General features: G+C 39.8%; 1 protein-coding gene across 1 annotated transcript in view; it reads left to right on the forward strand.

Moving 5' to 3' along the window:
* Nucleotides 1–12,577: 12,577 nt before the first annotated feature.
* The window catches only part of ANO3 (anoctamin 3), a 111,577-nt gene continuing 97,480 nt past the window's right edge, over nt 12,578–26,674 (forward strand). The window contains exon 1 of the mRNA XM_058806914.1: nt 12,578–12,813. Coding sequence (XP_058662897.1) covers nt 12,636–12,813 — 178 coding nt within the window. The 5' untranslated portion in view covers nt 12,578–12,635. The remainder of the gene's footprint in view (nt 12,814–26,674) is intronic.

Here is a 26,674-nt window from a genome sequence, read left to right on the forward strand (position 1 = left end):
GGCAGGCACATGCAGGAGCGGAGGGCAGGGGGCTCTGCCACCATTCAGCATTTTAGGGATAACTAAATGTGTGAACAGAGGATGCTCTGTGACATCCCCTGCTAACATCTGTGCACATCTGCATGCTGTGCATATGAACATAGATCTTGTCACCTCCTGCAAGAGCCCAGTGGTGGCAAAGATCTGGAAACACAAGTTAGTGGAAAAACATTTTAAAATGTTCTTTGGTTTCTTGTTTACGTGATGGAACAAGCAGGAGGAAGCTGCAAACAGGCAGCCCTTCATTCTGCTCCCCAAATTGTTGGGATGCTGCCAGCCCATTGCATTTCTTGTGGCTTGCCTTTGTGCTTGCTTCACTCTGTTTTCTAGCTGTTGTCATGAAGTAGGCACAGAAATCCATGAAAACCAGAACTTGCTGTTGCTAAAAAGATAAATGGTCAGAGTGAGAGGAAGGGGTGCCGCCTTTGACATCTGTGTTGGCAGCACATTTTATTTATTTATTCCTGGTGTCTGTAGGAGGGCTTGAAGTGCAGGACTGCTGAGACTGAGGTACCTCAGCAAAAGAGAGATTCATGGCAAAGATTCTGGGAGTCTGCTCTGACATTTTGCCTTTTAGGCGAGCTGTACCTCTGCCATGGACTCCTGAGCTGCAGCTTCCCCCTTCCTGACAAGCTGATTTTTCCTACAGACTTTCTGCAAGGGCATATAATGCAAATGGCTTTGAAATGAAAGGTGGTGGATATAGCTCTGATATTTGTAAGAATTCTTTACCCAGAGGGTGCTGAGGCCCTGGCACAGGCTGCCCAGAGAAGCTGTGGCTGCCCCTGGATCCTGAAAGTGTCCAAGGCCGGGCTGGATGGGGCTCTGAGCAGCCTGGGACGGTGGAAGGCGTTCCTAGCCATGGCAGGGGTGATTGCAACAAAGCTCTTCCAATTCAAACCCTTTTAGGATTGTAATTAAGGTGCTGCAGGCAGGAAAAAAGCTCATTCCAGGTGATTGGGGAGCAACAGACAGTTCTACCAATGCACAGAAACCAGGCACAGGCAGGGCAGAGGAAAGTTGTGACGGGGAGGGCTGAGCTGCTGTTAAGCGTGTAGGCCAGAATTATTCCAAATAATTATTATAGTTTCTATAATCACAAAACTCTCTTCAAAGCCCAATAGTAACACATTACCATGCATTTTTAATCTGGGGAGTGCTGTAACTTCTAGGAAAAAGCATAACTGTGACAATTTTCAGTAAGTGTTTCTTGATGAGGCTATACCTGAGTGATTTTACTTTCCCTGAATTATCTTGTCCAGGATAGGACATGGCTAAACATGTATAAAGGTGTGTATATTTTGTTTGTTAATAGAGTATTGTGTGACTGGTCTGCATTTTTGTTGATTTTTACTTAATAGGACATAGCTGTAATCAGAATTATTATGAAGAATAGCACTGATATTTGCTGCCCTCTAGCACATGTTGAATTTTCAGGTGATTGGAGGAGAAATTTTCTGTATTATCCTGTTTCAGTGTCTGAAGCCAGACCAATTTTTGAGACAGGAAGCTCAAGCTGTTTTTAGAAAGAGGGCACAGTGTACAGAGGAATGACAATATTTTGTTGAAATCAGAAATGACAGCATTTAAAATCTTGTATAGGTAAAAATTCCAGGGTGTTATGGCTTAGAGGGTGCAGTGGTGCTGGTAGGTTGACAGTCAGACTTGATCTTAAAGGACTTTTCCAACCTTGGTGATTCTAAAATTCAGTGTTCTGGAGTAAGGCCCTTGAGCTCAAGCCCTGAATTAAGCCTGAGTGTTAAAAACTGAAGCTAAGCAAAGCTCATGCATGTTGTTCTGGTTTGTACTTGATCAGGATTCAAAAGGCAGCAAGTGATACAGCACAAGGGAACAAGATAATTTTTGAAGCTGAGGATGTTGAAATTGGTTCAATTTCCTCTTCCAGTTATACAAGTGTTGGTGACTAACTTGGTGCTTTGAAAGGGTGGGAGTGGAGGCAGATGAAGAGAGATTTTTTTGCAAGATCAGGATCATCCTTTGCCCCATAGGAGTGGGCAGATGTCAGAGCTGAAGGATTCCTATCCTGATCATATTAAGTTATTGGACTTTTCATTATTAAATAATACTTTAGAAGAAAGACTTTGCAGCAACTGTTCTTTTTTTCTGCCTGCAGGGTTACATTTTTGCAAAATAACATTTTGCAGTGTTGTGATGAGAGCATTATGGATGCTGCCAACAGCAGAGAGAGCACAGGATGGTGAAACAGAAACAAATTCACCTGGGGTCAGCCCTGTGCCTTGTTGTGTGAACCACTCTCAGTTCCCTGTGTTCATCTTCCCTTTTGTGGTTGGAACAGAGAAGAAAAAATAATTCAGCATTCTTGATGGAAGATAATAAAAAAACCTCAAACAACATGAATAGAAGTATCCCTGCCCGCGGTTAGAAACATCCACTTAACTGACTTCCATGCAAAGGAAGTGTCCCCTCTGTTTGTGGGGCCTGGAAGAGGTGGTGATGCAGGTTTTGAATCTGCCCCTTTCCTCTCGGTGTGAGTGCTCTCTGCTGGTGCTCAGTGACTCTGGGCTCTGGCCAGCCGGTTGCTGGCACAAGGGGACCTGCAGGAAGTAGCACAGAGGAGCAGCATCCCTTGCCAAAGTCAGCTGCTGTAGCAGTTCATCCTCTGCCCATTCTGTCCTGTCTCCTGCAGGAGTTCCCTTTATTTTCGTGTTGGATATGTTATTTTCTCTGTAGTCTGGCTGCCACATCTCACTTTGTTGTCAAAACTGGTTTTTTTTTTTTTTTTTTCAAAAAACTGCCCATTTCAGGTGATTATTTATCCAGTAGAGAATGGCAAATTGCACAGTTTTGGTGTTTTTTACCTCTTGATTTGGCCACTTGTGCCAAGATCTTTGGTAGCTTCTGCTGCAGGAGGCCTGTGAGGATGGGCACACAAGGGTATCTGTACTCCTAGGAGGGGTGAGAGAGGAAACTCCTGTGCATAGTTCTTGTATGTCTCCTCTCTGCACTCCAATGAAACTCTTTGATTAAGTAAAGGTCTGTTCATGAAGAAAATCTGGTCTGAGTTGCTGCCAGCTGCAGAAGAACTTTCAGCTACAAGGGGATCAGGATTTTCCTCCCCTGGTTTTTCCTTTCCTGGTGTCACAGTTGCACAGCCTGTTAAAAATATTTCCCAGTAAACTTCTCTATTAATTCCTGGGAAAACCTGAATATACTTACTTTGGAGTGAAGGTGGCATGTCTGCAGTTTGATTTTGTCTTGTTTCTCAGATATTTAGGCTGGATTGAGGGTAGCATGTGTACTTTTGCACAGCATTGATGGTTTGCAGTGAGTTTTAGCTCAGCTCATAGCAGCAACAGCTACTGAACATCCTGAGTGCCTGTGCATGTAATTTGGGGAATTAGGCAGGGGGCTGTTACCCAGCAAAGCTGCCAAAGCTTCCCTGAGTTTATTGATATTTCACGGGGCCTTTATCTACACAAAATCACTATTTCTTGTCAGTAGGGCTACTGGTGGCAATAATGCCCTGCATATTTGGATCTAAATGAAGGGCTCTGATATCTTTGTCAGCAGCAACATAATCTGTGTGTTTGGTTAGTAGTTATAATAGTTATTTGTAGTCCTATTTGTAGGACTACAAGTGCTCAGTTTGTACAAGGATTATCGGAGTGTAACTGATGGCCATAGTAATAGTAATAATAATAATAATAATAACTATTACTATTACTATTACTATTATTATTAGAGTTAAGTGCTGGATGCAGAGCTGAGCAGGCTGACAACACCTCTGTAAGAAACTTCTTGTTGAATTTGTGTGGCCAGTATATTCTAAATAAAAATTTGTGACCTGGTGCTTTCAGGTCAGCCTGAGTAACTCCATGTTTAAAGAGGTTCAGAACAGAAAATCAACCCATGCACCTCCCCTTTTTGAGGTGGAAAGGTGGTAGGAGATAGAAGGAATGTCTGCAGCCATTGAAACTGCCTGCTTAATTGGTTTTGATCATATAAGCTCATGAAGTTCAATTGTGACCTTTTTTAAGCTTATTCCAAATGTAAAGGAGTTTCTGGCATCTGAAGCAAGTCCATGAAGTTGTAAAATCCCGGCCCTGTCAATGGAGATCTTCTGAACTGCCAATGAAGGAGCAGTATGCACCGTGTGAGATGAGACTATGAGCTGTTTAACTCCAAATGCAGGAGCAATGTGCACCCTGTAAAATGAGATTCTGAGCTGTTTGCTGCAGGCCATGTGCAGGTTCAGAGGGTCAGACATGGCCACAGCCTCTCCTGTTGTTTTTGGGCTCTCGTGTGTTGTGGTTGCTTGATCACGTGGATTTTGGTTTCAGTTCTTTTTCCATGGCTCTGGGTTTTGAGAACAGACCCATTTCAAGAAAAATCCAACAAGTTGTAAAGTTCACAAAGGCTGAGAGCAGTGATTGCTTTTAGACTGGAGTAATTGAAAGGACTGGGATTGTTTAATGTAAATATAGTGTGTCCAAGTTATGGGTAAAGGAAAGAGCAGAGCTTGGGTGTTGGTGGTTGGGTAAAAGAGCCACAAAGAAAACAGAGGCATGCAGGGTCATACCAGCCCTTAGTAACTTCCTTACTTAGACCAGCTGTTGCTAAACTACTCAGAATTTAGAGGCAAACAAAACCAAAGGAGGAGAAATGGTGCTCTTGTTTAAGTGAAGTCCAGGAATTAGTTGGATAAATAATGTGAGGAATGGAAGAGGCATTCCCTTCTGCTGGAGGTGCTGACCCTTTGCCAGCTGTGGCTCTGAATTTAAACTGGTGTTTTCCTTGTTTCTGTGGTTTTCACTGTAAGAAACTTTTCCTATCATCTTTCCACTCAGCAAATGTGGGCACCCTTTGTTTAAAGAGTGCCTGGGGATAGAGCAAAAATTTCAAGGACTTAATTTCAAATGTATAAGGCTGTCAAATACTGGTGGTGCTGAAAGGAGAGTGTCTCCTTTGTTTCACAGTACTGAAAATTTGCCTAGGGGCTCATAGGTGGCCATCCAAATAACATGCTAAGATTTTCAAAATCAGAAACTGCTCAATACTTGAGAAAATTTCTTTATCTTGAACTCATTCCTAAAAATGTTTTTGAAAATAGGACGAAATGCCAGAATGAAAGTACATTTTGCGTAGCTGTGGATTGGTAGAAGCTCAGGCTGCTGATGCAGAAATACAAAAGGCAAGGGAGACCTGAGGCAATGTGTGCTGAAGTCACAGAGAATGGTGTTACATAATGCACATGGATGCAGTTGCTCAAGGAACTGTGGGTGTGGAGGCCTGAAACCCTGGTTTGATTAAATCCCTGGCAGGATTTAATCAAACTTTTCAGATTCTGCAAATAAACAGCTCAACACCAGTTTGATGCTGCAGTCCCAGCACTTATGGCTGGTTTGGGTTTGGACCTCACAGAGCTGCGCCTCAAGGTCAATGGAAGACTGAAATATACTCAGTGAGGAGGTAAAAATCAGACTTTGGGAGGGTCCCTCTCCACTGTCTCCTGCATGTCCTTGGCTACCTGTTCCTCATGCAATAGGAAAGGTGTGCTGCTCACTTTGTTACTCTCTTGGTGCAACTGATTTTGTTTAAATACACACGAAAATACAAAGGGCTGGAATTTGGCCATATTTTTTCACAAAACTTGCCTCTTTTGTCATTGTTAATCTAATTCAAATTAAAATTTGATTAAAGAATGCATTAATTTGGTGAGGTGGATTTATCATACTTGCAGGAGTTTGGATATGTGATGATTGATGTTTACAATGCAAATAACATAAGTTTTTTAAGACATCTCACTTCTTTAGTATTTTTTCTGCGCACTAATCTTAAAATTTCTAGGGTACAATTAAACATAATGCACTTCTGCTCCAGAGAAAAGCACAACAGAGATAATGTGATACATCTCCTGTTACAGCTCTGCTTCTCTCATTAGAGTACAGATTGAAAAAAGAGATAAAAACATTGATGTTCTGGTGGAATACAGGCCCATTCCTACTTTCTTTTTACCCAGCTTGGATGTGTTCCTTTGCAATTGTCAGTTCTGTTCCTTGCTGGAACGTGTCATCGCCAGGGGGTGACATCACTACTGAGTTTGTGCAAGTCAGAAGCACTGACTTCACCTTCAGCACTTATTTCCCTGAGCTGTTCCCAGTGTGGAGCAGGCCCTGAGCAGTGCTGCCCAAATGAGCCAAAATGCACCACGGGGGCATGGCCGGTGTTTGGGTGGTGCTGATGAGCTTGACAGTGAAGCAAGGGATTACCACTGAAAACATCCTCTGGCCTTGATTTCTAGGTCTGCCAACAGAAACAGGAATGTAGTTTCCATTGGGCTTGGGGTTGTTTGGTTTCTTGTTTTGGTTGGTTTTTGGATGTATTTCTGCACAGGGTTGCCTTGCTCAGCAAGGACTCAGTTGACCGATTTAACCAAGACCCCATTAAAATGGATTTCACTCTGCCCTGGGTCACCTTGTCACTGGAGTTTAAGTTCAGGAGAAGCACAGAGGAAATATTTTGGGGTGTGACTGGAGTTTCAGAAGTGCAGGAAAAGCACAGTGTCGCAGACATCTTTTCATTAAAAATCCTTTCTTAGGATTTTTCCTCCTGAGAAGCTGAGAGGCCTCAGGAACAAAATGTAAACATTGATTATCTGCTGCTGTGGGATGCAACAGGTGCAACTGTGATTGGTCTCATGTGGTTGTTTCTAATTAATGGCCAGTCACAGCCCAGCTGGCTCAGACAGAGAGTCTGAGGCAGCTGCCTTTGTTAGCATTCTTTCTTTTCTATTCTTAGCTTAGCTAGCCTTCTGAGATGAAACTTTTTCTTCTATTCCTTTTAGTGTAGTTTAAATGCACTATATATCATAAAATAATAAATCAAGCCTTCTGAACATGAAGTCATTCTTATCTCTTCCCTCACCTGAAAACCCCTGTGAACACCATCACAGTACAGAGGAAATATTTGGAGTTTCAGAAGTGCAGGAGAAGCACAGAGGAAATATTTTGGTGTGTGCTTTGAGTACACCAGCCAGCACTGGTGTGTGCAGGACCAAGGACCAGATGAGCTGGGAAGGGACTGGAACCTCCTTGTTAGTGGCAGGAAACCTGCTATTATCAGTCAAAACCAAAATACAGGTGTCCAGAGAACAGGGAGGTAAAAGCAGCAGCACACTCATTAAAAAGCATCCACCCTCTGCTTGTTTCCTGCTTTTAAGTGTGGAAGTGTGAAGGTCCTTTCTCTTGTTTTCTCCAGTGTATTTTGCTAACTCAAGCAGATGCTAAATTATTTTTTCCTATATTTTGCTACACTTTACCTTCAGAAATTCCACCAAAAATCAAACACAAAAAGACCAAAGGAGAAGCTAAATACCAGCTTTCTTCAATTTCTGGAAGAAAATGTGCCTGTGTAATGAGTTTCCTTAAAGTGAAGGCAACTCTTATTTCCTTAGTATATATCTGCAATGGATGGAGAAGAGGATTACAGAGCTGTCTGTGGCTACAAGTGTCCAGAATGGAAAAAAAATGAACAGAATAAAACACAGAGATCCACCAAACTGAGAATTTGTCCCTTTTTAAATTTGGTTGAGGCATGAGGTTGTTTTGCTGGAGTTTTTACTTTTGCCTCAGTAAGGCAGTGAAATTATTCAGGAATAAGTGTTGTTCACAGCTGCACAGCACCAGCTCTCACAGTGCAGCTCGTTTACCTTAGGGAATGTGGAATTTAGATCATCAATAGATATTTGCAGCTCTGATTTCCTTCAAGACACTGGTTGTAGGTATTACTCTAGAGACAATGTTTAAAATATTTCAGTAGTGGGGATTTTAAAGATCAATTTCAGGAGGATGGAAAGCAAAATTGGTTGTAGGTATTGCTATAGAGACAACGTTTGAAGTATTTCATAGTGAGGATTTTAAAGATCAGTTTTGTTGTAGATATTCAATCTCTGTCTAAAGATTTGGGGTTTTAAGTACATAAGGTAGTAGCTACTTGAAGATTTAGTGGGAGATGTTCTGCAGCTAAAATCATCTTTTCATTTGTGTTCAGATAATGAGAGAAATATCCTTTTTTCTTGGCGCAAAAGAGCTATTAATAAGGCTAAATAGAATTGACCAGATTATGACTTAAATCTCAACTTCTGGTGTCTTGGCAATCCTCGGTTAAAGGGATCCAGCAGGCACCAGAGCACCTCAGAGCAGCCTTCGCCTGCCTCAGGAACAGGCAGTGTCAGTGTTTGGAACAATTCCCTTCATTTCTGTGGTTGTGCTGCAGGGCTGTGCAGGTTGGGCACAGCCAGGGTTTGTCCCAGGGTCCACCAGGCTGTCAGGGAGCCTCTCCGGGGGCTCTGGCACGGCAGGAGCCGCAGCAGTGCCCCTGCCCAGCCCGGTGCCCTCCCTGCCGCACCCGAGCCCTCCGGGCTGCTGGAGGAGCCGTCACGGCAATGGCCCTGCTGTGTCATCCCTTTGTTTTGTGTGAACCGCGGGCTGTGTCTGCTCACAATTCCCCTGACAAAGCGAGTGAAAATGCACTGAGATGGAATTGTCGCCAAGAAAGACTCAGCTCGCTGAGGCTCCTGCTATTATGGACTTGGGGTCAAGAAAAAAAGAAGTCCTTTGACATTCCAATTTTTATACTTTGTTCCATTCCACTGCTGAAACGCTGCTTTCACTTGAATGAAGGAGGTGAAAATCGAATGGGAACATTTCAGAAGGATGGAAAGCAAAACTGCTCTCCCCAGCCACTCTGGTCTGCTGCACACACGCTCTTCCCTCCAGATTTCAGCTCCTTTTGTGGTGAGAAAAAATGTTTGTGCTGTTAAATGCTGCCAGGTCAGGAAAACTGTTTCCCTTGCTGCTGCCCCGTGACTGTGCAGCCTTGTTGGAGCGTGGCTGGTGCTGGGATGGCAGCCAGCACTGAGGAACTCGGAGGGGCTCTGAGCTGCCTTTGTCTGGCTGCCCTCAATGTGCCACTGTTTGCCAGGATACTTGCCCACTCCATGCTAACTGGGGGGATAATTGCTCATGTCCAGTGTAAACAGGAAACAATATGCTTCATTTATCTTTGCTAGCCATCTAGTTCCCTTCTGTCAGCCTGCTAGGAATGGCTGGTAATTATTTCCTGCCAGAGAATATGGGGTGATAAGTTAACATTAGGGGCGTGGCATCTAAACCCAATCTCCTTTATTATTCAGGTGAAATCTCTGGTTTTCACCTGATTGAAAGGCTGAGAGAAGTGGTTTTTTTCCTCCTGTATTAGAGAAGGCTCTGGGGTGACCTAATTGCAGCCTCCCAGTACCTGAAGGAGCCTGCAGGAAAGGTGGGATGTTTTGAAGGGCATGAAGTGACAGAACAAGGGTGGGGAGCTTCCACCTGAGAGAGAACAGCTTTAGGTGAGATATAAGGGAGGAATTCTTTACTCAGAGGGTGCTGAGGCACTAGATCAGGTTGCCCAGAGAATTTGAGGATGTCCCATCAATGGAAGTGTTGAAGGCCAGGTTTGGATGGAGCTCTGAGCAACCTGATCTGGTGAAAGGACGTCGGTGCATGGCAGGGGTGTTGGAACTGGGTGATTTTTATGGCTCCCTTCCAACCCAGGCTATTCTAGGATTTTATGATTACTCCAAAGTAGATCACGTCCTATATCTACAGCTGTTCAGCTGGTTTTTCTAACTTGGAAACAAATAGTTACAGAAATTCATACTTTAAAAAGGCTTTTCTCAGTTCTTATGGGAGTTCTGCAACTGTGAAAAGGTAAAGTGTAATTTTTTTTTTTTTACACTCAGTAGTAATACAGCTCACTGTAAAAAAAAAATCTTAGTGTTACTACAGCAAATTCTTGATGGTTTAATAAACATTTTAAACCAGTCACTTGACTGATTATGGTTATAGTTGAAAAGTGTCTCATACTTAGTGAAAAATCATGGGTTTATTTTCTTCTCTTTTAACCCTTGAAGTTTAGGAGCAGTTTTCCTTTGCATTCTCACATTGGCTGTCAGCATGAGGGAGACTGTTTCCTCCAGTGTCACTGTGCTGGTGAGCACATCAACCTGTGACTCAAAACAACAACTGACTCAACAGCTACTGTGTGCAAACTGCTTTAATAGTGGTGAAAACTCAGACTGGCAAGTCAGAACAGCGCCAGTTTTTGTTTCCAAGGGGTGAGAAGCGCAGGACTGTGTGAGTTACCTGTGCAGTGTGACATTGCCCTGGTGTGAGGGGATGCAGGGGCACTGCCTGGTGCCTTTCCTGCTGCCCCATGACACCTCCTGTGTTTCCAAGGCTTGCCAAACTCCAGGTGTCCCTGCTGGAAGTTCAAGTGGTGCCTCAGGTGCTGAATGAGAGCATCTCCCCCCTGAGCAGCAGCAGAGCCTTGCACACCCTGCTTTGGGTTCCTGTCATGTGTACAAGTTCCCTGACACTCTTTATCCAGCTCTCCTCCTCCAGCTTTTGTGCTGGGTGGAGCTGAGCCCGTGGCAGGAACATTCCCTGTGCAGCCCAAGGTGGGGGGGATTTAATTTGCCTGCATTTCCTACTCAGGTTAATGGAAAAGGTATGTCAAAATTAGCTGGAAAAAATATTCCTACCTTTCTGTTTTTCTCCCTTTGTTCTTCTTCTATCTCTCTTCTCAATGAACACAGCATCAAATGAGTTTAAAGGTTTTCTGTGTTTAGTGGGATGAAGTCTGTGCTCTGATAAGTGATGTTGTGTTGTATTTACTCTTTTGACAAAAATGTTCCTTAATTTTCTATAGTTTGCCAGTAAAATTTTGTGGAGCTTTTTGAGAATATTTGGGTGAAATTTTCTCCTTTGCACCCACCCAGAGTAAAACACCCTTGGTTTAGCCCTGCGTCTGAGTGACCTGGGTGTGACACAGTCGCAGACTGCTCTTGACTGATTTACATATTCAGAGTTTAAACAGCAGCATGGTAATGGGAGAAAAAAAAATGCAGTCCCATTGACATTAATGTTACTGGAAGAAACACAAACCCTTCAGACAAAGGTTTGTACAGGAAGTGAAATTGCTTCCATGTCCAGGAAAAGTTACAAGAATCCAGCAAAAGCTAAGCTAAAGTTCTTGGGACACTGAATATTGAAGAAATTATCCAGCCTCTGGGCATTTGAGGTGCTCTGCCTTTAGAGGATTAAGCTGCTTCTTTTTTTACTGGTTTTACTACATTGGACTCATTTATGTAACACATCCATGTAAAATACATGTTTTAAATTTTTATGAGCAGGAAAGAGCAACTTAAGCTATGGATTTTTTGGAATAAATTTTTTTGAATAAACAGATAGGGCTGTTACCTCCTGTAAAATTTCTGAAAAACTTGGCAGCCAACATTTTCATTTGGGGAACTTTCTTTCAGAAGACAAAGCAAGATTAGTTCAGCCAGCATAAATTACACAAGTAGACTTTACATATTTAAGAGAGACTGGAATGGAGGGCTATTTTAAAAAAAGATGCAATGTTTTTTGTCTGATATTTTTGCCTTTTCCCTTTTTGGTGTAAGCCACGCTGGGTTTGCCTCCCAAAAACCACACTTGTTTTTCCTGTTATATAACCCTTTCTAAAGTTTTGTTTAGTGTTGTGACACTTGCATCAAGCTTTTCCTGCCCCTGATGTGCATTATTTGAAGGGAAATGAAAGCAAAACTGTCACATATTTCTGGTCTCCTTGGAAAGCTTCCCCTCTGACTGATTTTTACAGTCCCATTTCCATGTTTTTCTACTTATTAGTATTAGCCTTTTTACCTCAGTTGGGTTCCTAGCTGCAATCATGTCCCATTATCTCATAGAAATTCCCTTAACCTAAATATTTAAAGAAGTATCCCACTGGTAAACAGATGTATTCATTTCTTCAGAGTGCTCAGACTCTGCTGGCACAGGTTAGAAAGTGATTGATCATTTTCACGCCTTGAGTTGTGTTGAGATTTAGTTGCATTTAAGGAAACAAAAGTAATAATTATAAAGTTTGAAAGATTAAACCACTTTCCTTAATATTTGCTTAGAAAGACACATTTTTATGATCAAGGCTCTAAAATAATAAGCAGAGTAAGTGTGATGCATTTCTTACTCATTTTCAAGGAATTACAGAGCTTTTGGTAATTAATCCTCCTACTCACAAGCTATACAATGACTTGTGGCACAGGTGCCAGCATGGGCTGGGCTGGGATGCACTCACTCCCACTGGTGTTGGCCCCTCCCAGGAACAAAATCAGAGTTGGACTCTCAAAGTTAGGAAGTCCCCAATTAGCAGGCATACAAATGTCTCTGCTTACCCTTGCTGTGTTTCTGGCAGCTATTCATAACATGGTTCTCACTGCAAGGACAGAAGAAGTTTTTAATGTGGTTGTTTTCCATTTTCAGAAGTGAGCTGCAGTGTTTATCAGATGCTCCAGAGATGGAAGAACAGCTTAATGGAAATAGAGTTTAGAGTTTCTCTGTCATTGAATTAACACCACCAAAAAAAAAAGAACCTGAACTTTCTGCACTGTTACAGTCTGGTTTTTTGTGTTCTTTTCTTTATGATAGGAATTGGTTTTGGACTGCAAGTCTGAGCAAGCTGAACTAAAACTCACTTCTCCTTTTATTCAGGTTTTGTTTTTTTTAATTGGAATGTCTACTGAAGCTATCAAAATGTCAGCTGTTACAATTGAACTGGATAAGATTTCGTCAGATGAGACTGAGAGCAAAAGAGATTCCAAGCCAGACTTGAAGCAAGGCAAATCCAGTCAATCATGTGTTGATCATCATCATGGATTTCAACTTCACTGCTCACGTTCTGCACCAGCTGGTAAGGATACATTTCTATTATTTATTTCCTCAAATCTGTGTCTATTTATTCATGTGATGTGGCAATTAAACTTACAGTTGTAAGACCCAACAAGGAAAAATAGGAATTGATGCTGTCATGCAAGCATTATAGGAATTAACTTTTAGTTCAGCTAAAGGGCGGGAACAAATGATCGTTTAAAAAGAATCTGTGTCTCCTGAACTCTCTAGAACGTGGCAGGGGTATTCCAGGAGCCTGTAACCTTGGCATTACAGATGGATGAACTTTCCATGGGAGATGATACAACTTTTGTGTGAGTAATAGCAGCCTGAGCTGCTGCTCTGAGAGGAGACTTGGCCAAGTGTGTCTGTAAGCTGTGCTCTCTAGTGCCCAGCACTGTGGCTCCTTGACTGCTTTTTTCCTTTTTTTTTATTGTCATATGTAAAGAGGGAAATGCATTTTGCTTGTTTTTGTATTGGACAGGTGTTATGTACAGGTGTTATACTCACAAAAATGTCAATTTTATGAGCATTGTGAAACTTAAATTCTTCCAAAAATTTATAGACATGAAAAATACAGACTGTAGCTGCCTTGGATTATCTAATATAACCAAGGGGACACATCTGTAGTTAATTAATGGAATCTCAGTTAATTTATATTTATTATTTAATAATAAACACATCTTCTTTAGTATTGGATAGCTCTTCACATGGGAAACCCCTTCTGAGAATAGCTACTCTGATTTCTCTTTGACTATGTATGCATTATGGCTTTCACAACTCCCAAAGAGTAATTTTACTTTCATCATGTTTTCCCTTGCCCAGAACAAAACACAGACTTGGCAAGTGGAGAATATCTGAGTATTGACACTTGATATCCTGTAGTAGGACAACTGAAGTGCAGTGCAAGTCTGCACCTTTCAGATTGGGTGAAGTAGGTGAAGATATGAATCAAATAAATCAAAATTATATTTTCAACTTTGCAACACGTGTTTGGAACATTTTCTAGTTATAAATTCAGTTCTTACACATTAAAATGGTCAAATGGTTGGGATCTTTGCTTTGCAGGAAAAGCAGATGGTTTGTGCTTTCCCTAATAGAAATTTTCTAATTTCTCTTTCTCTAAAGCTTTCAGTAACTTTTGTAAAACAGAATTTTCATACTCGATGCACTTCTGAAATTTTCTGTTCCATGACAGCAGGGTTTGTATGGTCAGGAATTGTAAGGTCTGTCTGCTCCTCTGGGATCCTATTGCATAATTTTCAAAATACCTTTCCTACCCCTACAAGCGTCACTAAAGAACTTGTGTGTGTGCTGGGTGACTTGCTGAGCCATATTCCTTAAATGAAAAAGTAACCTTTTTCATCTTGTTGATAAAGAATTAAATGAACTTCCAGTACAAGCAACATAGTGTTGTTCAGAATTCTGCAAAGAAGGTAATAAATAAAGACACTTCCTCATTTGATTCTTCCATTCAGGAAAAAATAATATTTTCTTTTAAAAAGAATTTTTAAAGGAATTTTAAAGGATAAACAGTTGGAAACACTGGTTAATATTCCTGAAGCGGAATAACAAACATCTAATCAGAGTGCTAATAAACATCTCTGACAAATGTTTTGTCTGAGTATGGAGATTTTTTTGGATTATATTTTTGCATTGTGAGCAGAATCAAATGAATACTGATGCATTGTCTTAGTGTTTTGGGGTGTTATAAATGATCACTTGAAGGAAATTCCATCTCATTTTTTTACTTTGTAAAGTTTTCCTTGATATATTTATTTTACCTGTCTTTAGACAAGCCTTTTGTGGTTTCTAGTGTGGTGCTATGTTGGTTGAAGTCTGAATGGAGAAGTGTAAACAAGTCCCATTTGCCTTCCACATGTCTTTTCCTAAAAGTTACTAAAAGGAATTCTTTCCTAAAAAGAAGTTCTTAAAATGAACTTCTGCTTGCTCAGCCATGGCTATTGATAAAATTAAGGAGCTCTTGGTTATACTAAAATGATGGACCCTATTTCTTTCAGTAGACTATTTACCAACAATGCTGTTTGTCAGGCAGAAAAAAATTCAAACTATAGTGATTGACAGAAATTTTTCTCTTAGAATTAAGATTTGGGTTGGTGTGGTTTGTTTGTTTGCATTTGTTTCAAATGGTAATATAAAAACCTCCAGGGAATCGACATCCTACATCTGAGTGCTGCCCTGAGGTTTGGCTTCTCTGCCTCAGGGGACTGCATTTCCACAGCTGCAGCCTTGGGAATCTCTATATTTAGTGGCAATGCACTTTAGATTTTAAACTGGTTTTTTTTTGAAAATAATTTTTCAAGGACTCACGTAAAGTTGTTCATATCACCAGGAAATGCTATGAAAACATGAAGTACTCAGTGTTAACCTACAGAAAAGCAGTGACAGAGAACATCTCCTTGTCCTTCTGTTCAATTTGCTGTTCACAATATTGTTTCCTTTGAGAGGTTATAGTTTAAAATTTATTATGCAGTGTTTGTCATATAATTCTTTTGGTATATAAAGCAGAGGATTCAATATAGAGAGATTTCACTTAAAAAAGCTTTCCATGTAGTGCTGATGTGTTGCTACTTTTAAACATAAGACTTAGAAAAAGTGAACGCTGACAAAGTGGTACCCTGAAATACACTCTGATGTTCAGGAAATGTTGCTGTGACAGAAAAATATTAACCATATTTTTATTTTGTTTTATCTTCAATTCTGATGCAGGTACCAATCCAGAGGGGGGGGGTTTTTGGTGATCTGCACGTACATCAAAATACACTGCAGATTAATAACAGAAGAAGAAAAATAACTAAAGTATGGATAAGTTCTGAGTACAGAGTAAAGAATTTTTTTTTTCCATGTAGAGCCTTATTGAAATCTTTAGGTGAACAGATCAGAGACTTCCATGGTGTTTAGATTACCTGGAGTCTCTCTGGGTGGGAGCCTGAATGGAGCAGTGACACTTTAGACATGGCAGATAATGTGAGGTTGGGAGGGATTGACATCTTAGAGATGTTGAGCAATCTTTAAAAAATCAAGCCCATCTTGATTTCTAAGATATTTACTCTGCAAAGAAGAGTCTTTAATACAATATATAACATGAATGAAAGAGTCACAGCCACAACACTTTGTCTGTAATGGAAAACAGGCTGTTCCTAATATAGAAATACAGAACCATTTCTCTGTTGTACTGCTGAGAGTAGAATTTCCTCCAAAACCTGGTCTATTTGCTCTTCAGACTTCTCACAGCCAACAAAGCTTATCTGAATATTGCAGATGTAAATATTTGTGCAGATTTAAACCCTATTATCCCTGATATTTGCTTTTCCACTTCATCTCTTGTTAGTCTGGAAGAGACTGAAAACACTTGACCTAAATCTTCATTGGCCAAGTCAGAGTGCAGCACTTGAGCTGTCCTGAAATTAGAAATGCAGGAAACCACATGGGTTTGACTCTGTGACTTTTACTGGAATGGTACAAGGCTAGAAGAACACCTACTGGGTTTTGCCTTTAATGTGATTCTTTCACTGATGAGCTTTTTGGGGCATCTCCTATCGTGAATGCAAGTGAAGAGAAAGGGGGAGGAAGAGAATATTAGCTCATACAGGGATGGAGTAAAGATGTACCATGAGCTCCAACTGGAAGCTCTATCACTCTTTGGCACTGCCCTCTGTACTAGAATTTCATTAATAATACACAAAATGAGCCTATATCTAAAGAATAATTCAGAAGTAGCAGAGAGGCCTAACACACTGAGGCATTCACCTCTTCCCCAGGAGTCACGACTTGTGTCCTTACAGGGTGTGGATAAATGGAAACTAAACTGAGCACAAAAATTTAACTTTCCCCAGAGGCATAATTTATCTTCTTCATTTGCTTCATTTACATGTACTTCCTTCGTTTAATGGGCTATTTTCTTTCAGTGGAGAATGGGGCTTTCAGTGGAGAATGGGGCTTTCAGCAGACTCCAAGAAAAGGCACTAATGACTCGTAATAGTGGATTTTGTTTCCCAAATTATCTCAGTAGCAATAGAAGTATGTCTATGTAAAGGGTATGCTGACCTCGCAGATCAAACTTGCCTTGATGTGAAATGTGAGGTCAATAGCTGCAAAACAGATGAGTGCAGGTTTGGTAGCAACAGTGGAAAAATGGGAGCCAGAGTGAAGCCGGAGAACTCTTCCTGTAGCAAAGTGTGTCTTACACTTGCAAAGCCTGAATACAACAGTGAAATACTTGGTTTTATCTCTGTGCTTAAGTCCTTTTTACTTGAACAATGAGCATAAATTGATGAGCAGGTCTCCAGTGTGTTGGAAGATGCCAAATGACTCAGTGTAGATGGGGAGATCACTTAGGAATTTCAGGTTTCTTACAAGTTAAGTCTTGAGTTATGTGTCTATATGCAACTGTAACAATGTGTTTTTAAAAGCCGAGTCTGAAGCCTGTGAGCATCATAACTAGAATGGACTGATGGTCTTGAATCAAGAACTTTGGTAAGTAAAGGGGGCTCCTATGGTGATGCAGAATACAGTTGTATTTCATGTTTGAACACTGAATTAACTGTAAATGCTGATGGCTCTAGACAATATGCAGTCAGGAAACAAATGATGTCACTTAGTACACTGTATATAAGCTACTTCTTGCAGTGTTAGAGACCCCAAATATGGGTTGTTTCATTATTACACTACCAAAAATGGATAGAAACTCTGGCAAACTTTATAAACCCTTGTGATATTTGTACCAGCATTGTAATATTATCTATGTTAATCTGATTAAAAAACCCAAAATAATAAGCAAAGAAAAAAACCTTATTTTTATTTTTCTTCCTGAAAACACAAGTTTAGTAAAATTTAGAAAGGATGTCATGGGAGAGAGAGAGAATTATATGGAATTATCTGTGCAGGAGCTGAATGTTATAAATTGAAAGTTCTGAGTGGTACTGGAAGACTCGAGTGTCTTTTTCCAAAAGTATATGGTGAGAAAGGATTTGGCTGCTTATTAACCTCAGTCCTAAAGTGTGCTGTTTTGCTGGTAAAAGAAATTGGGAATGGTATCTTCAGGAATTATGTATCTATATATGCAAAAGTATTTGTAGTCATTTAGATCTCTCTCATTTTGTGCTCCTGCCTTTGTGGGGGAAGAGGGAGGGCACGTTGGAGTCACTCAGATCCAAATACATCTATTCCTTGTGGCAGGACAGCTATGTCAAAACTATCTGGCTGTATAGTTTTTGGAATAGGTAGCCTCAGGCTTCTGTTTTGAAGATTTGACTATTTAGGATTGTTATTTCTAAAATGCATATATTCTTTTGTGTATGAAAAGAAAACAGATAACACTTAAAAATAGCACTCTAAATTACATGGTGTATCATAAATCTTTTAAAAAAGCAATAGTCCTTGTTCTGCTGCTATACTTTCTTTATACTTTATACTTTTTGTGTTTTAATGCAACAGGCTTTCTGTAAACTCAGATTGTAGTCAGATGCCAATATTATTTTCTTAAGGTGCTGTTAATAAAAAAGGTAGTTAATTCTTTACCAAATTTGATTCAAAAGCACTTAATGATGTATGTTGAAGATGAACTGTTTGTCCTACCTGTTTACTGAAATACATGCTAATTTCTACAGTGCCTTCTTGAATATCTTGGAAAAACTTTTTTTTCTGAGACTTCCTTGTAGAAAATAAATTCTCTTGTTAGCAAAGTCTTCTTCTGGTAGGTACATTAACTCTTCTTTTCCTTCATTTGTTTTTCTCCCATTATTTTCCTGACCTAATAAGGAATAACAGGCCAGTGATAATGGGCACGGCGCTGGGACCATGAGTAGGAGGGTAAAACTGATTTTTGCTTTCTCTACCTAGGCATTGAGAAAGAACTAAATATAAGAAATTTATGAAATCACTAAATTGATTTGAGTCAGCCCGCATTTAAGATTATTCTCATCTTATTTTGGTACACCTTTGCCTTTTATATTCTAAAGGTTTTGATTTTGACACTCAAAGAACATCCAAAGAAAACACCCTTGTAGAAGTATTAGTTTACTCAATCCTTCCTTCACCCAAAAAACATTTTGCTGAACCTGACTAAGTGAACTAATGAATTATTTAACTGAGCCACCATCAAAAGCTCATGTTTCCATACTCTATGTTCCTCCTGCCTGATTCTCTTTTGCCCAAGGTCTGCATGGACCTTCCAGGATCCTGGCTAGGGGAAGCTCTGTTAGTGTGGCTTTAAAGAGAAAATTACTAATGAATAGATGTTCTTGCCCTGTCAGCTTTGGCAAGGCAAAATGCCTTTTTTATAAACTCGCTTTGACAGAATAAAGACTGGATTTAATAAAGCCAGTCTTTCAGAAAGGCAGTTCCTGGAGTGTATCAGTCAAAGTGCAATTATATTGACCTGTGTGCTTCTTAGAAATGTCTGTCTTGAAAAATCCATGAACTCTGTTTTATGGGAGAAAACTCTGGAAGTTTTCACCCATAAAATAAAAAACAAGGGAAATAGAATATGAATTTGCTAGGATGGTTGGCTTTCCTGCTCTTCAAGACTCTATAGAACACCTAGTATGAGTTGCCAATTGCTGCTGCTCACTTCAATTGACTAAAAGTTCTGCCAAAACTAGACAGAAATTGGAGTAATTCAATACTCCAGTTAGGAATAACGGAGACTCTATGTTTATGCACTCTTTTTATTTTTCTTAACAAAAACCTTTGGAGAACATAAATCTTCTCAATTAAGCTGAATGACATCTTATTATTTTTGAGAGTGATTTCACCTTGTCCTCTGGGTAATTTAACTAAATGACGCAACTAATGCTCAGGGGTTTCACCTTTTTTCTTCATTTCTGGAAGAATGCAGTTTGTACATAGTTTTCACACAGGATATGACTGGCCTCTTCACTTACCTCAGGAAGGAAATTGTGAGGGCCATTCAAACAAGTACAAATAGTTTTTCTTAATTTATTTATAGACATCTTGTCATCTTCAAAATTCACAGAGTTTAATACAACACAGTTTTGGCATGTTTTCTTTCTGTTAATAGTATTTGTTACAGTAGAATTAAATGTGGTGCCTATTACTTTTATTTTTATAAAATTTTGTTTTCTGCTGTTCTAATTTCCATATGCTTTCCTTCTGAACTCCTTTGCTGTGCTGGGAAAAGCAAAGCACAGATAATGGGGAGGTCTGGGAAGGAACTGTTATCTTCTTCTGCCCTTCATAACCCAAAGGAATTCCTATACTCAGGTCAAAATCACTTTTTTGATATCCTGTGGTGGCAACAATCAATATCCACTATTTCAGAGGGGAGGAAAACAGGAAAGCATCTTGGTCCCGTTTCCAGGTTTTCTATCTTCAAAGATATCCTACCACTTGTTCCAAATTAGCAGCACTGAAGCACTGCAAGGGTTATGGCTCTCGGCTTGGGGAAAATGCAGAGTTCAGTCACTTGAGGCAGATGCTCCCACACCACTGCCCTCACCTAGTTCCAGCCTGGGGTGAAGGGTGTGAAATGAATCTGAGAGGAAAAAAAGACTGTCTAGAACTGATCATCTTATGATTATCCCTCAAAACACTAATAATTAACACAAGGAATTTGGCTCATAATCTTGTTTTCCCATTTTGTTGCCAGTGTTGATCCCTTTCTTTCTGCATATCTCATTTTTTTTCAAAGTTTAACAAGGTCTGTTGCTCTCATTTTTCCTTGCAACAAGAAAATATTATCATCTTCCTTTTGTTTTACTCATTATAAAGCTCTTGAAACAATCTTTCTCTCTCCTCAACTTGCTAAATTTTTCCTGGCCTTTGCACAAAAGTGACTTGCCTCATCTGCCCATCAACATTTTTGGTTTAATCTCATTTGGGAATTTCACTTCACATTACATGGTGTTTGGTCTTTGTTTGTTTGGTGTTTGTTTCTTTGTGGTTTTGGTTGTTTTTGTTTGGTTTGGGGTTTTTAAAGTCAGTTTTCTCATTCCTTTCCACTTTTGAAGTGATAATTATTTGTAAGCATAATATATTTTAAACATGCATCTTTGGTTTCTTCCTTACAACCAGCAGTTTACCTTTTGGTTGCCTTCAGTACCTTAACATTAATTTCATTGCTTTTTTAGTACTCTGACTTATTTCTCATTTTGAAACTGCAACTTTTTCTTGTGGTGCCAAATAGACAAGTTTCCACAGAAACTATAAGGCTTTGTGCTAATTTGAGCTAGAAAACAAGGGACCTTAAGTTTCGACTTCCTTGTTTACTCTTCAGCCTTTCCCATTTGGCCCCTTTCATGGTGTTTCAAGGCTACCAATAAGCTCAATGTTTGTTACTATTTTCACAATTAAAAGAGGAAGAACATAATTGTGGAGGCACTGTATTGAGTTTGCAATCATCTGTCAATGTTTGTCATTTTGCAATTCCTTTTAGACCATCTTGATATCTTAAATGTTTAGGTCTTGTACTTCTTGCAGTAGGTACTGATAAATTACAAGCTGCCTTTTCACTGAACATATAATTTTGGTTACTAGAATCAGAGGCAGAGTAATTGACAGTGTTTAGGAGGGTGTACATGTGGTATTTTCAGGGTCCCCTGGACAAAGGGAGGAAAATGATGAATCTGACTCCATGTTCTTAGAAGGCTAATTTATTATTTTATGATATTATATAAAAGAATACTATACTAAAACTATACTAACAAATAGAGAAAGGATACTTACAGAAGGCTGAAGGATAATAATGAAAAACTTGTGACTTTCTCCTCAGAGTCTGACACAGCTTGACAGTGATTGGTCATTAAGTTAAAACAATTCACATGAAACCAATCAAACAACCACTTCTTGGATAAACCAACTCCAAACATTCCAAAGCAGCAAAACACAGGAGAAGCAAATGAGATAATACTGTTTTCCTTTTTCTCTGAGGCTTCTCAGCTTCCCAGGAGAAGAATCCTGGGCAAGGGAATTTTTCAGAAAATGTGACAGTGACACATACAAATATTTACAAGGGTTGCTTGTAAAATTTCTACTAATCAAAAACTCAGATGTGACCAGTATTGAGACTAGAGTTTACAGTATTTTCTTAACACAGAAATCGTAGTCTTACAGTTGCACTATAGATGAAGTCATAGAGGTGGTCCCTGTCTCAACTTTTGCTCCAAGTCTTACTTCTAAATAAAGCAAACGTTTTAATTTTTTCTTTTTGTTGTTGTTTAACCTCTGCAGGCAACTAAGCACCATGCAGCCATTCGCTCACTCCCCCACCAGTGGGATGGGGGAGAAAAGCCAGAGGATGCAAATGAGAAAATTCAAGGGTTGAGATAAAGACAATTTAATAAGCAAAGCAAAAGCAGTGAATGCAAGAAAAGCAAAAAAAGGAATTCATTCCCCGCTTCCCATGGGCAGGTGGTCAGCCATCTCTTGGAAATTAGGGCTGCATCAAATGTAATCATCACTCCAAATGTTCCCCATTTCTTCCTCTCCCTGCTTTATATACTGGGCGCCATGTGGTGTGGGATGTCTCTGGGTCATTTGGGGTGAGCTGCCCTCACTGTCTGCCATCCCAGCTCCTTGTGTGCCCCCAGCCTACTCTGCTGGGGCAGAGGGAGCAGCAGAAAAGTCATTTACACTCGTTGAGCACTGCTCAGCAGTAATGAAAACATCTCCATGTTATCAGTCCTCTTTTCAGAGCAAATCCAAAACACAGTTCCACAGTAAGCAACACACTTAGAAAACTGTAGTGAACTTACTCAGGAAGAATGTAGAATTTTGCCCTGGCTGAACTTGGCAGGTCCACGTGGAATTTTTAGGACAAAATCTGGAGAATGGTGGAAAAGCTACGGTCTGTTGATGGTGAGGAAACCCATCTCCAACACTGAAAACATGATCCAACATTTTCTTTAAAGCTATGATCCTGACAGGTACATGTGGACTCTGGAATCAATCACTAGAAATAGATTAGCATTGTGTTACTTAGATAATTAAATATATTCAGGTAATTTTTTCTGTTTGCTTTTTTAGTAGTTGGAATCCCTCTTTGAATTACTTTGTCAGAAATTACTGTGTTAACATGGTGGTCCTAAGAACTTTGCCTCTGTTCTTATCGTGCAATCTTTCTGCAGAACATAAAATTGATTGTTAGGCATAGCTTCATGGCAAATTTATTTTTGTCTTGTGCATTCTCCCATCAATAACCTTTCTGACTCCCTTTCTACTTAACTACCATGATGGGGGATTTGTGCCTGGATGTGTGACTGTACAGATCGATAGGTAAAATGTGCTTTGGGTTTTTTTGCATCCATGTTCACAGAATTATTGATTCACTTCTTTGTATGAATGTTGCAAGAAACAAAAGCTCAGCCTGTGCTTCCTTGAAATCTTTGGACTATGTGATATCCAAGCCAAGCAGAACCTAATAGAGGTGGGTTTTTCTGGGCTAATAAATGAACAAGTTCTAGACTTAGCAAGGTGAGTGCAGGCCACAGTTCTGGTATTCCTTCACTACATGGTGATTTAAGTCAGTGTTAAACTTGATGGTGGCTTATAAGGACATGGCAAAAGATAGAATCTTGTCTGCAATTCTTTGCTGGCTGAAATTTTTCTGGGGCTGAGGAGTTTGTTTTCTAAAAGGAGAAAGAAGTGCTTTATTAAGTAACTGATTTATTGCAATAATTGGTTTCCTGGTTCATGTAACTTGATTAAATAATCAATTGATAAAATGTTATCTTTTACCTTTTATGCTATCTTTTGTCTTTTGAATGTTGTCTTAGAGGCAAGAATGGTATTTTCAGGTGCCCAGTCATCAAGAGGGCTCAGTTCTATTGTTCAGAACAAGTTTCAATTTTGAAACTTGGCCTTTAGGTTACACTTAAGTATACAGCTCTAGAACTTTTCATATTCCATTTGTTACATGAAAGCAAATTCCACTGTTCTTTTCTGTGCAACAGTCTTCCTATATAAAAGCTATAATTCCACAAATATCTTTGCAACTAAATTGAACTGCACACAAGTGTGTCTCATGAAGCATTAGGCAGGTATTTTCAAAATTTTAATGGCATTTGAGAACTTCTGGTGGTGCATGATTGATTTTCTTGATTGAAAACTAAATTGTCTTTGGAAATATTTTCAGTGTCAGAAAAGCATTTTTCATTATTTTTACTAACACAAACTTTTTTTCCTGTCCAGTAAGGCACAAGGCAGTTAAAGCTTCTTCTTTTGCATTTAAGTTCTATGCCTTTAAGCTCTGTATTTACTTCATATAGGGTGAATTATGATGTATTTCTGCTTGCTGCTGTATAGTTTTGGTGTTTGGTTTTTTTTCTTAATAGAGTTCAATTTTTGAAAGAGGAGTTAGGTTGAAGGCTGTTAGTTTATTTACAGACTACCTTGAGATTGTTCTTTTGGCTTTCTCCCTTCTCTTGCTTTGGAAACATGAAAGTGGCATAAGAAAGGCTGGCTGAATGACACTCCAGCTAGTGCTGTAGTCCTTATCCCAGCAGAGACCTTGAGCAGATGTCACCAACTATTTTCAGGTTTCTGGAGTCAACGGGGTAGTATCCTAAAGGAACAAATGGTGGAACTAGTTGAAAAAGTGTCTTCCTCAAGATCTTCCTGGCCCAGATGCCAGAATGGAACAAAGAATTGTTCTTGCTGGAGTGTAGCTTGACTTGGCTTGATAGATGTCATATTTCAAAGAGCAGGCATGTCAACACTTGATGAAATGCTGTCTCTGCTTTTCAATAAACAGAAACTCCTCTGTGTTTAGCTCTTGAAGGGAAGAATTGAATACAATTAACAGTTTATATAATATGTTAACCCCATGTTAGCCTTTCAAACCTGAGGTTACAAACTGTCTAGAAAATTCCTCAGAAAAATTACATGCTTTCTTTCACAGCATGTAGAAGGCACAGATAATTTCATGAGGGCACTGTTTTCTTCTTGCCTGCTGGGAGCCTGAGCTTACAAACCAACTTTTGCTGTGTTGGGGACCTTGCCTGTCCAAGCCACTGTCCCAGTGTCACTTGGTGCTCCAGCAGCGCTGTGTCCCAAGGAGAAAGTCCTCTGCTGGGCTGGAACTTCCCTTCTGGGGACGTATGCTACCTCTTGGTGGCCTAAGAATACTAGGGGTGAAAAGATGGTTTGCTACAAACAATGCTGAAATGCATTTAAAACCTTCAATGGATTTTAGATGAGACTCAACATACGTGTGTTATGCAGCAGGGAATGACTGATGGTGGAATGGAAAGCATTAAAGGAATCCCCTGCCATCTGGTATTGTTGATAGTTTGCTGGCATGATGACTTTCAGATTCAAAGGCAACTTGTAACGTGTTGCCTTTGAAAAGATGTGTAAATATTTCTCTCTGCCATTATCATTAAAAGCTGTAAATATGTTTGGGAGGAAGAGTACAACTAAGATGAGTTATGTGCAGAGAAAAAAAATTGTCCAAATCTACTACAAAATAACCTGTAGCTGTTGTCTCCTAACAATTACATCTTTTACAGTTTTTTGCTGACAATACTTGGTGTCTAGTACTTGTTTAACACTATTTTACAAATGAGATCACAGGAACTTCAGTTTATATTATTACACTTTCAGCAAGTGCTGTTCTGAGTTAATAATAATGTCTGTAGTGTCTCTGGCTAAACCAAACATAGCTGTTTACACCACGGAGCAATGGCGTGTAAGAGATGGGGTTTCATAATCCATGGTGAAGATCTTCTGGTTTTGATTGTGTGAACCATTATGATGATTTTGCTAATTAATCCCAAATTAACAGGAAGATGTCTGCTTCAGATAGAAAACATATTTCTGAATTCCAGCTTTATGACCTTGCTGGCCTTTTGTCTCAATCTGCAGGTGCTCCTGGAGGCCTGGGGCTGGCATGGGGTGATGCTGCTCCCATGGGTCCCAGGTCTCTGGTCTTGAACTAGCAAGTGGGCTCCAGTTCACCTCAAAGCAGCTGAAAGATGACTGCTGCAGCTCCTTGGAGCCAGAGAGGGGAAAAGCTTTTTTGTGGTCTGACACTGGCCAGACACCAGGCACGACGGAAGCCGCTCGCTCACGCGCCCCTGCCACAGCTGGGCAGAGGAGAGAAAATTGAACAAAGGGCCCATGAGTTGAGATAAGGACCTGAAGAAAACACTCCAGGGGCAAAACAGGCTCCTCTTAGCGGTACAAAGTGAATTTATTACTAACAAAATCAGAGCGGGATAATGACAAAAACTCTTTATGTACCCTTCATTTATCTATTTATCTATTTATCTATTTATCTATTTATCTATTTATCTATTTATCTATTTATCTATTTATCTATTTATATATTTACATATGTATATATGTATATATGTATACATACATATTGATTCCCAACCTATTTTCTTAAGCATTTAGCTTCTTTTTCATGCTTTTTGATGTTTAATGTCCTATAGTTTCCACTCTTTTTTCTTACCCTTTGTAAACTACAGCCTGTGTATTTGGATCTTACTCAATTCTTCAGCCTTAAAAGATATAACTAGCTTGCATGTCATGAGTGCATAATCAACTTTTGCTTGTAACTACAATTGATATTCATGTAGCTTAATTTTAGTTTCCTCTCCAAATGTGTCTTTCTTTTAGTAGATACTCACAGGAAAAATGGCTTTGGAGAGATGCAAAGGAGGTTTTTGCGAAGATATTGCAGAAACTTGGAAATTGGAAGTTAACTTCCTTTCTAGATCTTCCAGCACCACATATGGTATCAATCCAGCCAAAATTTTTTCTGTGAGCAGGCTTACCCAGATCAACCCCAGCCCTACCAGTGGGCATCCTCTTGTCTGTTTGGCTGCTGGAGCCTTGGCCTCACAGAATGCTGACTCAACTCCTCAGCTGAGTGTAACTCACACTGAGCACGGCTCCTC

Source organism: Ammospiza caudacuta, chromosome 6 (genome assembly GCF_027887145.1).
Source record: "Ammospiza caudacuta isolate bAmmCau1 chromosome 6, bAmmCau1.pri, whole genome shotgun sequence".
Classification (NCBI taxonomy): domain Eukaryota; kingdom Metazoa; phylum Chordata; class Aves; order Passeriformes; family Passerellidae; genus Ammospiza; species Ammospiza caudacuta.